This window comes from Haemaphysalis longicornis, unplaced genomic scaffold, assembly GCF_048455015.1.
Source record: "Haemaphysalis longicornis isolate Haplotype H1 unplaced genomic scaffold, Haemaphysalis longicornis Haplotype H1 scaffold_1, whole genome shotgun sequence".
Taxonomy (NCBI): domain Eukaryota; kingdom Metazoa; phylum Arthropoda; class Arachnida; order Ixodida; family Ixodidae; genus Haemaphysalis; species Haemaphysalis longicornis.
In genome coordinates this window covers 479229413-479242134 of record NW_027526203.1, presented here as the reverse complement: position 1 = coordinate 479242134, position 12722 = coordinate 479229413, and the positions used below count along the sequence as shown (strand labels likewise).

Genomic DNA, 12722 nt, shown 5'->3' with positions numbered 1-12722 from the left:
TAACCAAGTCTCTGTGAGTACAGATGGCAACAGACGTGCCTATAACACAGGTTTCGTACTCACAGTCTTATCTGCCTCGGCCGAAAAGCATTTTAAAGAAACTATTGTGTCACCATGAAGTTCTAACGATACATTTTGACTTCAACGTTCTTTGTGAAAAGTTGGAGTCCGCAGTTTAAAGAGGTAACTAGTTGAAGTTTAACTCAGTAGTAGTAGTATGAAACTTTAAAGGGACAGACAACCGATTTTTGTCGAGTATATTCCAAATGAAAGGGCATCGCTTAAAGCACCTTGACGAGAAACGGTTTTGCTGATAACGGCCTAGAACTTTTTAAATTGAAATTTTTAGATCGACGAGCCGTATGTGTCCCTCTCAAAAATAATGCTGGCAACCATGACATAGAGTAGCTCGGCAACATACTTCTGTGTGTATGCGAAATGAAAAACAATATTTATATTAACGGAAGAACGGGAGAAGCGAGACCTGGGCCATGGCTGCCCTTAGCGGGGACGATAACTTTACTAACAGGGAAAATATACATGATGATGCTGATGACTGTCGCATAGCCAGCGGGATATTTAACATCCTCCCGCGCGCGCAACGTTCGTGTCCGCACAAACGCTGTACCACACATGAACTTGCTGGCTAGCCGCTGGCTTCTCCAGGTGGCACTGTTACTGTGTCTCAACCAAAAATCGTCGTGGTTCTCTGACGTTTCTTTTCGAACGATGCGCGAACTGAGTCTCGCCGTCCATTAAAAAGCTTGAGTGGATCCTCGGGCTCCTTGCAGACACGCGCTGTTGCTCCGGTCCAGACATATTTTCGACTTCTCCACGCTGAGTCGCCCATCTAGACTTGCCAGTTTTCGTTGAGTCTCCTTTTATGTCTCCTTTTGCTTCTCAACTTCCAGCGGACTCCTAGAAAGTCTTGATAGCCGGGGTGCCTCGGACCTCCAGGGAACCCATGCTTGTTTTGGATGCGCAGGCTGACACGATCATAACGGTGCCCAACTGTCGCCGAATTCTTCGTCGGCTCAAAACGGCCGATCATACCTTTCCTCCGTAAGCGAGGAAATTGCTGCGAGGATGAGCAAGAACTCCACAATCCTAATGTTTGGGTTTCGTTTCGCAACTCGAATCCGTGTGAAGCTGTCATGAAGTGCTCTTCCCTCTTGCGTTTCCAACGGTGCATCTGCCGTCGTACAACTTTCAGCATTGCCTGGCGTCGCCAAGCCGAAGCGGACGGCGCCAAAGCTAGGTGTCCAGCTCGCTGAAACGTTTCGAATCCAGCAGGTCGTCTGTAGAAAGTGTAGTGGGAGCGGTGTCGGGAAATTATCCATATTTCGGTGTTGCGGTCCCCCCTGACCAGCGAGTCTAGCGGTGTTCACAAATGGCTCCTGTGCCTGGCTCGGATTCGCTTTTCGATAGTTTGCGATTCCGCCGTACTTATTTTTGTGCTTGGGGTTCGGTTACAATACGGCTTTACGGTTTCTTCATACGCAGCCGAAGCGATCAGCCAGCGTGATTCCGCTTCTAGGCCTTCAGGTGGATGGAACGGCTCAGACTCCTGGATGGGTGCGACCTCGCGCGCTGCTGCAACGTTTGGTGCTAGCCGGCCTTCACAAATGTCCGGTAACGCTTCACTCTTCATGAAGTTGGGAAAAAAGGTGTACTCGAACTTAGGCTCACACGATAGTTGCTCTATGATTTCGTTCACGCCGTTTACTTCACGCGTTCTGTCATGTACTTGGACGGGAGCAGCGGAGTTGTCCTTGTATGCGGCTGGCGTGGCCTCGCGTTCTTCACAGTTGCTCTTCGCTTGAACGCTCGACGCTACATCAGTGCTGGCTCTCACGTTGTCAATATTTGGAACGTGGCTGTGGGCCGTCGTCTCAACACGGCACCGATACCCCTTGCGCCCACGTGGCTCACCGTTGAAAGTTGAAACCTGCAGCATCGGCACGACAACTGGCGAAGTCGACGTGTGCAAGCCGACGGGGGAGGGGTCGTGTGGACGGTGTGATTAAGTTCCCTTTCCGGTAAACTTAATGCCGACTGCCCGCAGATCGTTCAAAGTCGGTCGCAGCCGACTGAGGGCCCCGCATATCCTCTCCTGGTAGTGCGAAATCTCGTAGCAATCGTGTTCGAACTCGTCGCCTTCCAGCAGCTCACCTACCATATCGTTCAGCTTGTTGAGTTCGGCGTCCTTCTGTTCGAGCTCGTTGATAACCAACTCCAAGTCCAACGCAGATGGTGAGGGAGCTTGCCGGAGCGGTCTCGCTGCCTTAAGCAGCCTCGTAACTGCCGCGCAAAGAATCTTTCTCAACGAACGCAGGGCGTCCAGGTCGTCACCAGCTGGGTACTCGGAGGTCGTACAGTTGCTCCCAAGCATGATACCCTGGACGTGACGGGGCGTATCTGCGTCCTGTTGAAGGTTCCAGTCAGTCCTAGGTGGGCGGTCAGGGCCAGCCATGCCAACCTCCGGCTGAGAGCAGGGCTTATCAGCGGAACAACAGTTGAAATCGCGGGATTCCAGGAACCTCAAGCCGGAGGGAACGTAGGTGGTCTCCTTGGTCGTAGCGTGCGGTCATCCTCCCGGGTTTAACGGCACCAGAAATATTCACGGAAGAACAAGAGAAGCGAGACCTGGGCCATGGCTGCCCTTAGCGGGGACGATAACTTTACTAACAGGGGAAATCTACATGATGATGCTGATGACTGGCGCATAGCCAGCGGGAGATTTAACAATTTAAAAACTTGTCCCCAGCTAAAAAAGTTTGAATCACAAGCTTTCCTGTTCCTTTATGTGTTTTTTTAATGCAACGGTCTATTTTGCACGAATGCGTCATCTGTTGGGATAGACAATAGGTAGAATCTGACTTCACGTTGTGGTGGTGGGAAGTTCGATTCTCCCCGGGCGCGACGTTTTTTTTTTTTTTTTTTAAGCTGACGTTGGCGTATTTGGAAACTGGAATCAAATATTTTGGCACAACAAACGACCCTGACTCAGGCAGAATCGTCAAAGCTCCTTCGCTGGGTCTGTTTACTGAACGCTGCCGTTGATTCTGGGCATGGAAGCTCAGTTAGCCACACTGAGAGCCACCCAGCGACGGCGGGTGGCGTGTCTTTAAAATTTTCAAGATAATGTTTAGAAATACATATACAATTTAACCTTGCACAAATACTTGTGTTAAAAGGTTTTCAATACGTAAATAAACGTTTCAGCAGTTACAGTAGCTGCTAGGTTTGCAGGTCCCGTGACAGGGACACATATTGTAGTGTCAAGTTTCGACACTACGAACCGCCACCCTTCCCATTTCAGAAAGTTTGCTGCCAACTTAAAATTATTTCCGCCAATTTGTTTAGAAATTGCTTGTGGTTTCCGGTCTATATAAAACGCTGGCTTTCATATGAGCTAGAGAACATATACTAGACAAAAATCGATTGTCTGTCCCTTCAATGAGCCTTATAAAGTAGGAGTGGTTCCCTAGTCCGGCAATCCAAGTGATGACTGGGTGACCGACGCCCTAGGTGCCAGTAGTTGCTGGACGTTCAGGTGGTCGCTGGTAATCAGGTTCTCCCACAGCTCATGGAGGGGGAGGGGTAAAGGAAAGGGCGGGAGGTCAGGGTTACGCGCACGCTCTAATAAAGTGTGGAGAAGTGTGCCAGGCTTAGAGCAAAAAGTGCATTGGGCGGGAAATTGAGTGGGAAACATGTGGTTTAAGTGAATTGGATGGACGAAGGTATTCGTTTGGATGCGACGAAGAGTCGTTTCTTCTGATTTGGACAGCTTGGAGTGGGGTTGAACTCAGTGTTATAGACAAGGGTGTTGCGCACTGTACAAGATCAGCGGCACAGTAATCTGTAAGAGAGGGTAACTCGTCACGTTTTTCATTAGGCTACAAATGTTGATAAAAAGAAAGAGATATTATCAGCAGATGAGGCAAATTTATTACTCACAGATTGCTATAACGATGCGCTTGAACGGGGGAGTGAGAAGGCGTTGTGCCCGAGGAAGCAGTGTCCACCGAATGAGTGATTTCACAAACGGTATCTGTTTGTGGGCAGTATGTGAAGCATTTCTTCTCGACGAATAACTTGTTGCAGCGTAACGAATACTGCTGCCCAGTGGCTTTTCCGATGTCTACAAGTTTTTTGAGGGAATAGCGGTCGTTTTATGCTACCAACTGGCCCTGTTCTCGATTCTTTCGAAAGCTCTGATGTACAAACTATTGAGGAGTCACCGGCCCTCCTTTCATCTAAAAGTGGCCCCAACTGGGAGACCGGGCACCAGGTTGAGTAACAAGCCTCTGAACGAAGCGGGCCTAAATTGGAACTAGTCGGTTTTAAATGGTCTCAGAAGATAACTTTTGCTGGGGACAACATCTGGCCCCTTAATTTTGCAAATATGGGCCTTAGAATTTGTCAGGCTCAGACAAAGCAGGCTAATTTTGTTACCATCATTGTTAACATCGTAATGAGGCAGATTTACATTTTTCTTTAATTCCCATATTCATTCGAAGCAACTGCAAACAGATTACAAAGTTGCCGCTGGTTCGAGTTCAAACAAAAGGTACCGTATCCTAGAAACAATGCAAAGATAAACTACTTCCAGCTGCTGCTGCATACCTGCAAAGCTTTTGCACAATGCAAATTGTGGTGCGTGTTATTGAGAGTCTACTGTTACGCTTCAGGGAACCTCAGCTGCACACAGTGGGATGAAAACTTGCAGCACTTACATAATAGGCAATCAAGCAACATTTTTGTACCTCGATCGTTCCGTTAAACTTGCTCCACCTTCGTACAAGAGTTTTTTATTATGACCTTCGTACAAGAGTTTTTTATTATGAATGATGCATGATTTTACAGCGGCAACCACTCAATTATGCGAAGCACCTTGTCTTGGACCATAATAGTTGCATGATGAGCTACGTAACAAAGATACGGAATTGTAACATACAAAGGATAAAAAAGGCCGGTAGTTAAGAAACGACATCTCACGCCTCATCGCCCACGTTGCGTCGGCGCGTTAAGCCCTACAATCAATCAAGAAACGACATGTCTAATTGGTATGAGATTTGTATGTCATACTGCTACTTACTAACTTTGAGACCATAATAAAGAGCAGGATCCTGCTGCTACTCTCCTGTGATGAGCATTGGTGTATAATACCAATGATTTAGCGTGCGATGAGTCAAATCCTCTTCTCAACATCAAATGGAAAGAATCTGTGCCAGTTGTTAGATGAAGAATTCTATGACAGTCAGCCTGAAGGCTCAGACAAAAGGACAAAAATGCAGAGACAAGACATTGTGCATATCATCCCTCCATTTCCTTGTCTCGTGTTCGCTATTTGAGGCTGGCAATTTAAGGCAGCGCTTGTCCTGTCCACGCCTCGTCATATGTTTTTTAACAGCGCTTGTTTTCTGCTAGACTATGAACCAATACGCCAAACCTTTTCCCTTCTGAAAACCATTGAAGAGTTGAACTGCTCCTCACGATGGACATTGCATTTTACCTGACTTCTTACTAGTATCAGCAAGGAAAGGAATGAGGAGCAGGATCTTGCTTTTCAGGGTAGACAGTGGTGCTTCATCTTGTTTCTCAGTCATGTGAAGGGTGGAAATCTCATGATGTTGCTCATCCGTAGTGAGGACATAATGTGAAGAGGGATGATGACCCTGCTCTTATGAGGCGCAGGGATCATTCTATGTGGTAGTGCAATACTCACGTAAAGAACGGGATGATTTCCCTTCTGATTTGGGACCAAGACATACATGCGGATGTACAGGTATGAATTGAACCCTTGAATAAGTATCATACCCATAAATGCTTCAGCGTCACAAGAAGTAAGAAAAAACCCCTCAGGTTGTGCATGCTACGTTGAGACTAAGCACTCAAGCCTCTTCGACTGTTTCCGCTGTCGAGAGCTGTGTGAGAAGGCGTTTTATTACCGGCGTACGATTCCACGGGTGAAGTTCCAGAATTAGCTATATTGACTTGAAATGGATGTAAAAAGGGAACGAGAAGGTTCCTGTCTACGTGGCCAAAACTGGAGTTCCTTTCACCTCTGTGCTTGTTCATTCCTATACAGTGAAAGGAAGCCAAGCAGAAACTTGAGTATTGTTAGCATTTTGCGTCCTTCGGGTAGAGTTTACTATGGCATTCTATTTGAAACCGTAGCGCCCATCTCGTTAATCGTTTCGTCGAGATAAATGTTTGCCTCGGTCTTATACGCCCGTCTCAAGCGCCTGCCTTATTTCTCCGACGCGACTTGCGAGGTCTAGCCACCAATACCATCACAACTAGAGTCCGCGACCGGACCTCTTCTCTACTATCTACAAGACGGAAAAGCTAGAATTTTGGATTGCACATTGGAGACACGGAGACTGAGTATGTAGTGACAGTCGGTAGTCAGACAGAACGAGACTAGTTCGTTTTGCATCCCGCTAAACCCACTATGGACACAGCAGCATTGACAGAACTGGGGAAGCGCTTCGGTTTAAGCGGCAAAGAGCTGTCAGAGAGAGTGTTCGCGGAGCAAAAGAGCTGGCGCGAAGACAGAGCTCTTGAGCTAGAAACACTCAAGGAGATAGCCGAGATAAACAAGAGGCAAGCAGAACCTGAAAAGCGAAATTCGAAGCTTCGATAGGGGCTTGAGGAAATGAACGCAACGCAAAAAAACGATGCTTCAATCGGACCGGGCTTCAGAAACCTTAATTAATGCTCATGCAGTGACATCGGACTTGATTGTTTACGGGTCTGTGGAGTCTGAGTATAATGACGATCATAAAATGGAGCTGCGTGGCATCGTACACTTGAAGCGCCGTCGGTAAACACCGCGATTGAAGACAGGAATATTCCATGGTACAAGATTTCACCCTAGAAAGTTTAGAGGAGACAGCACCGGCCGCCCGTACTTTCAGTAAGGGTAGGAGTGCGAAGCTGGGCGAGTCGGTAGGAATCCATAAATAAAAACAGCTAAAAGGACGGGACACGAGTGAAACCATACAGGGCAGCGCCCGTCCCTGTCTGTTTTCACTCGTGTCCCGTCCTACGCTGTTTTTATTAAATGGTAGGAGTCTTCAGGAAACAGTCTTGCCACCAAAAACGTGTAAGGTTGAGGCAAAACTTAGCTTCCGTTCGAACTGTGAACTCGTTAAAGCAGAAGGCGACTCTTTTCAATGTGGCCAAGGTTCGCCTTATAGACTGAGGACAAACTACGAACAACTCAATAAAATTGACAGTTGGGCTAGTTGGTTTTGATTCATCGTAAGTAGCGCTAGAGACGGGACACAAAAGAGAAGACACACACGACGGCGCTATAGCGCCGTCGTGTGTGTCTTCTCTTTTGTGTCCCGTCTCTAGCGCTACTTACGATGCTACAAACAACTCGTCTCGTTAACCGTCTCGTCGATATAAGTGATCGTCTCTATCTTATACGCCGGTATCAAGCGCTTGTATCGTTTCTGCGACGCGAATTCCTACGTCTAGCCAATACTATCACAGCGCGGAATGAAGCAACGTCGGCGAAACGACCCTCTAGCCACAATCCCCAAAGCCGACGACCTGCCACCGAAATGGCTGTCTCGGGGTGCCTAGGTTTCCATCAATAAAGCCCTATCTGGCTACTCCATGGCAGATGACGCAATCCCGTTGTGGCAGAGGCGACGGCAACGAAGGGCCCACGACAGGCCAACATCGCCACCGGCAATGAAATGTGCTAGTGAACTCCGTACGGGCGTCATATCGTTTGGGAGTTAAGTCGATCAGCCCACGAGGACGACTCAACCCTGGATACGGCCACCAAATGACCCCAAAGAGACACTTACCTAGCTATGTAGTACTGCCGGTGAGGCCTCCATAGTGAGCCTTTCTTAACCGCTCCCAACTTCTCTTTCCCAACTAGGCCTCGCGCCATCCCATTTAATTAATTATTCTACTACTATCGCTTCCGAACCGGGAGAGCGCATACATTTCACATTGGCAGAGCGTAATCTTGCTTGAAATGATGGGCAATCAAGTTTCGGTAATGCTTACTGTCATAAGCGCATTTTACGTGGGAGCAAAAAAATTCACCTTATGAAGAAGGTATAGCCTAGGAACGCTGGTGCTGTAGTGGGATTTGCTATATTTCGGGCGTGCGAGACGGTCTTCTTGCGCGAAATATCTGGGGCCCAATTCTCTAAAACCAGAGGCCGTCGTTTTAGAGAATTGTGTCCCTGGTGCCATTCTCCAGGGGCTTCGTTTTGTGCGCCCACTCGCCCTCGTGTGCGCGTTGACGCTCTCATCCCCGTTCTTCTCGCTCCGAGTGAACGACACGCGCACGTCCCCATGACACGGGCGTCATTCGTACGCCAGGTGGCCCCGCCGTTCCCCGTTGGCCATAAACGTCCAAGATGGCCGCCGCTCTTCCATTGGCGAAAATCGCTTCTACTTATTTTCTAAATGAGCAGGTAATTGCCATCACCGTTGTTGGTGTTAAACCAAATCAACCACAAAATGTGACCTTCGCGTAAAGTTTGGGCGCGAACGGAGAAGGGGCCCTCAGGAGAAAATTTTGACTGATTGATTATGGGTCTTAACGCGCCGACGCTACACAGGCGATGAGGCGCGCCGTAGTGGAGGGCTCCAAATTAATTTTGACCCCCTGGGGATAGTTAACGTGCGCCGAAATCTCGGACATACGGGCGTTTTCGCTTTTCGCCTCCATCTGAAAAGCGGCTGCTGCGGACGGGAATCAAACCCGCGTCCTTGGGCTCAGCAGCACAACGCCTTGGCCACCTAGCCACAGCGGCCGATAGGAGAAAATGTAAAGACGCTCATTTATCGATGTAACACCCGGTATATAGTATAGGTAAAAAAGTTGGAGGGGACATCTACGTTTAGGTCTTAAGATGTAAGACGCTACAGCGTTACCTCGTATCATGGGCGAGCTTCCAACGGAGCTGCTTAGAATCGCCATTCATGCTCTCCGAGTGCTAAGGTTTAACCTACCGAAATGAGGAACAACGACTTTATGTAGGGAAAGGATCTTCACTGCGCAGAAGCGGCAATTGACGAAACCACCTATCCTTTTTGTATTCTGCGCCGCAGTATCATTGTAGGCAAGCCTACCGGCCCGCCTTTTCCTTTCCACATTGGGTTTAAAGGGACACTGAAGTGATATGTAAACATTGCGGGATTACTAGCGCAAATTGTAGTCCGGAGTCCCCAGGCCATGTTTCGACCACTCTAGGCGCGTTTACGCGATTTTATTTAGTAGAAAAACTAATTCGAAAACGCTGTCCTCCTCTCTTTACGCTCGCCCATTTTCTGTGGCGTTTTCGTGTGACGTCAGGAGGGGATGAGCTGGCAATTGGCTGCGCCACGGCTGCGCTACTGCACGGCTCCCCGGCCGACAGAGCCAGTCGGCCCAGCGTTTCGTCCGCCGGCCGCCGGCGGGTCGTCGCAATCAAGGAGGTTAAAAAAAAATTGCTTGGTCGCAATTTCGCTTAGTTGAAGCGAAGCCAGGACACGTTTGTGAATGGAAGAATGTGCCTTTCTTTACTTGGTTTGTTTGTACACTGTATCTAGCTCCAAGTCAAGGTCGCTTCACACAAGCGCTGCACATGCGACGCTTCGCTGACTGGTACGCCAGTAGGAAAATATAAGGCCTCTTGAAGGCGGGAGAAGAGTCAGCGAAGTCAATATAGGTACTAAGCAAATAAAATCAACTGATATTTTTACCGTACAGCGTAAAACTAGGGCGCGGGAAGCACGTTTTTGCGCTGGGCGAACAAGCACAGCGGTCAGCAGCACGACTACGCATCTCCGAACGCTTTTCCGTCTACGAAATGCAATTGCTAGACGTGAGCTACTGTGGAAACTCGGGCGACGCTTACTGCACGATCGCAGTACAACAAATAGTCACCTAAGCGGCTTGAAATGCCAAAACTAAATAAAAGTGTAAACCAGTTGTACAATATATACCTTATATTAGCAAGGCATTGGCGTCCTGCTCCGTAGCCTAGCGGTCTGAGGCTCTAGGAATTCACGGCCTATGTTTTGCGAGTCACGAGTTCGAATCCCCGCGGGTACGTGCTTTTTTTTTTTTTTTGTAAGTTAACTTTTTTGTTTTCCTCCGATGTTTTCTATATTGAGTTCACCTTTTTTGGGGCCGCAACGTTCATGGCTACACGAACTAGTTCACAAAACGCGCGCAGGCTGGCACTGGCGCGCTAGCGAGTTCTCGTTGGCGTGCTGTTGCCATAAGCACCGACTGCTTGCAGGCAGTGGGCACAGGCCAGAATGAACAGACACTTGGCCTGGTGCGAACACGCTTTTTACGATACAGGCATGAGGGAGGCAAGCTCCAAATATGGAGGAAAAGCGCATGACATTTGGGCGTCTGCGGGTACGCGGAGGGCGTTCATGCACTGCGTAGGTCTCGGCTAGTGAATGCTACGACTACAAGCCGTCCTGGGAGGCTTATCTTGTGCATTTTACAGCCGACAACATGGCAGAAGCGCGGTACGATGATTACTGAGATATTGAGAATGCCCATCCAACAAAGCCATTGGTTATGTTTTACAGAACCGAAACCGAAACTTGTGTGATTGCTAACCTTGGGCATCGTCCAATCACGGCGCCCCTCCTCTCAACGTCACAGCCTTAGTTGGTGCGGCCGCCGCAAACCGCGCATGGTAGTTTTTCTTCTTTCGCGCTTTGTAAAATAATTACCGATTTGTCAACCGGATAAACGATGAAAAGTGTGCTAATTTGAGCCAGTCTACGCAGTGCAAGCAAAAACGGGAGCTTGACAAATTCACTTCAGTGTCCCTTTAAAGTACGTTCTGGGTGCGCAGAAGTACTTTTCAGTTGACGGGGACTTCCGTGGTCGGTTCATGAGCACGGCTGACAACAGACAGTTAGCCTTTACGGGAAGTCGCTGAATGAACCCAGTAACGGTATCGCGTCAAAAGTGGCTCATAGCCGCATGTGCCAACGGTGGGAGAACTAACTCAGTGCGCAGACGCGACGCTTCGTGAATCAGCACGTACCACTTCTCTGTCATAGCATATGCCGTAGCGTCATTGCCCTCCTTCAAGCTTTGCATCTGGCTGCCTCAGTCGCAGTTTACGGCTGGTTGTGGTGACGTATTTCCGTGGACTCTTAATGAGCACGGCTGATAGCGGACGGCTAGCGGGCACCGCAAAATCGAGAAATGAGCCTAATAACGCTATCGCGTTAAAAGTAGCTAATATGTATACGCTTCAGAACAGAAGTCTATTCATCCGGAGGTCGACAACGGAAACGTCTCGGAATAAACGTGTTTTGGCCCTAAATAGAAGTGTGCGTGCGTGTGCTGGTGTGTGTGTCTGTCTGTAAGCAAGCTCATGAACGTAGGCGCCATGTTTGGCCTTGACAGCTCCAAAACCATTACTGGTCATTACAACCTAATCATACAACGTTTGCAGCCAGGTACTGAATCCAGACACCAACCGCCCAAAACTAGAATTGCAAAAATAAAAGAAACAAGAAATTGCAAAAATGTTCTCACAGAAGCTCCTGAAAAACGTTCTTCGTGTCCGCTCGCGGCACATCCTCTTGATTTTGAGTTTCACGTAAAATGAATGAAATATATTTGCGGACGGTTGCTGATTTCCCATTTTTACAGCGTACACAATCCCCCCGCTGGCCATATTTTGAGTGGGCAGCATGAAGCATATATAATTTCTTAGCTATATCCCCTTCTTTAGTAGAACCGACGGAAAACAAGACAAAATGCCACGCTGGGATGAAGAGGGGTCTAAAACATTTTCTGGCTTCCTGAGAGCTCCTTTTAAATGATTACCATAACAATAAAAATACTCATTGAAGACTACGGAGCAATACAAGATATTCATCTGCTCCGCTTCATCGGTTCAAAAATCTCATAATCGTCCGATAATGCCAGAGACTCAGAACAGCAGAATTGCGGTATGCGAACAGTCCTACTGCCCAGACACTCGGGACAGTGTATCTCGGTTAGTGTGGCACTCTCGCACTGGGCCTCCATTAAATCAGGCTCGAGAAGCTTAGGTCCCCCGCAGCTCAGAGCCCAGGGGGAGGGCGCTGCTCCGGAAAGGCGCTACGCCCACCCACACGAGCAGAAGGCGGAAAAAGAGGGATTGGCTTACCGGATGCATTCCAGTAGCGGTCGATGCGGACCACGACAGCGACGCTGGCCACGTAGGCCACGAGCAGCAGGAGACGCGCCCTCATTGACGCCATCGCGCCGCCGCCACTGCGCTCGACCGCCGGCTATTGCGGCGGCAGATAAGCGAGCTACTGCTACGCTGCAGCCGCCGCCTGGCTACGCTCGCTCTCGCCCTTCCTGGCCGTTTTGGCTCCTCACCACGAGTGCGGACGGACGTGTTACGGCACCTTGTGCAATGCGCCAAACTGCCGCCTGTCGACCTGCGCACCTGAGGGATAACCGAGTTTCGCCCGGCATCGGGCCTTTCCTGCCTCACTGGAATAAGTTAAGCCCCCTGTTTTGGGCGTTAGTTGTAAATATGTATTGCCACGAAAACTTTCCAAGGACCACCGCACTGACCCTTCCGATCCAGGGACGCCGAAACCGGGAGGGGGCAGAGGGGGCCACAACCCCCCCAGGACTTTTCATGTCTGGGCTCGCCTCCCCCGCTACTTCCTGCTTCATTAAAATTTGTTGAGCAACTTACGATCTCCAAGTTTCT

General features: G+C 49.0%; 1 protein-coding gene across 4 annotated transcripts in view; it reads right to left on the bottom strand.

Moving 5' to 3' along the window:
• Positions 1–12383, bottom strand: part of LOC144156328 (uncharacterized) — a 157345-nt gene extending 144962 nt beyond the window's left edge. The window contains exon 1 of one of the 4 annotated variants that reach the window (XM_077688301.1): positions 12162–12383. In XM_077688301.1, the coding sequence (XP_077544427.1) occupies positions 12162–12255 (94 nt within the window). In that variant the 5' untranslated portion in view covers positions 12256–12383. The remainder of the gene's footprint in view (positions 1–12161) is intronic. The other 3 variants (XM_077688303.1, XM_077688300.1, XM_077688302.1) reach the window with 3 other exon arrangements.
• Between the last annotated feature and the right edge of the window lie 339 nt (positions 12384–12722).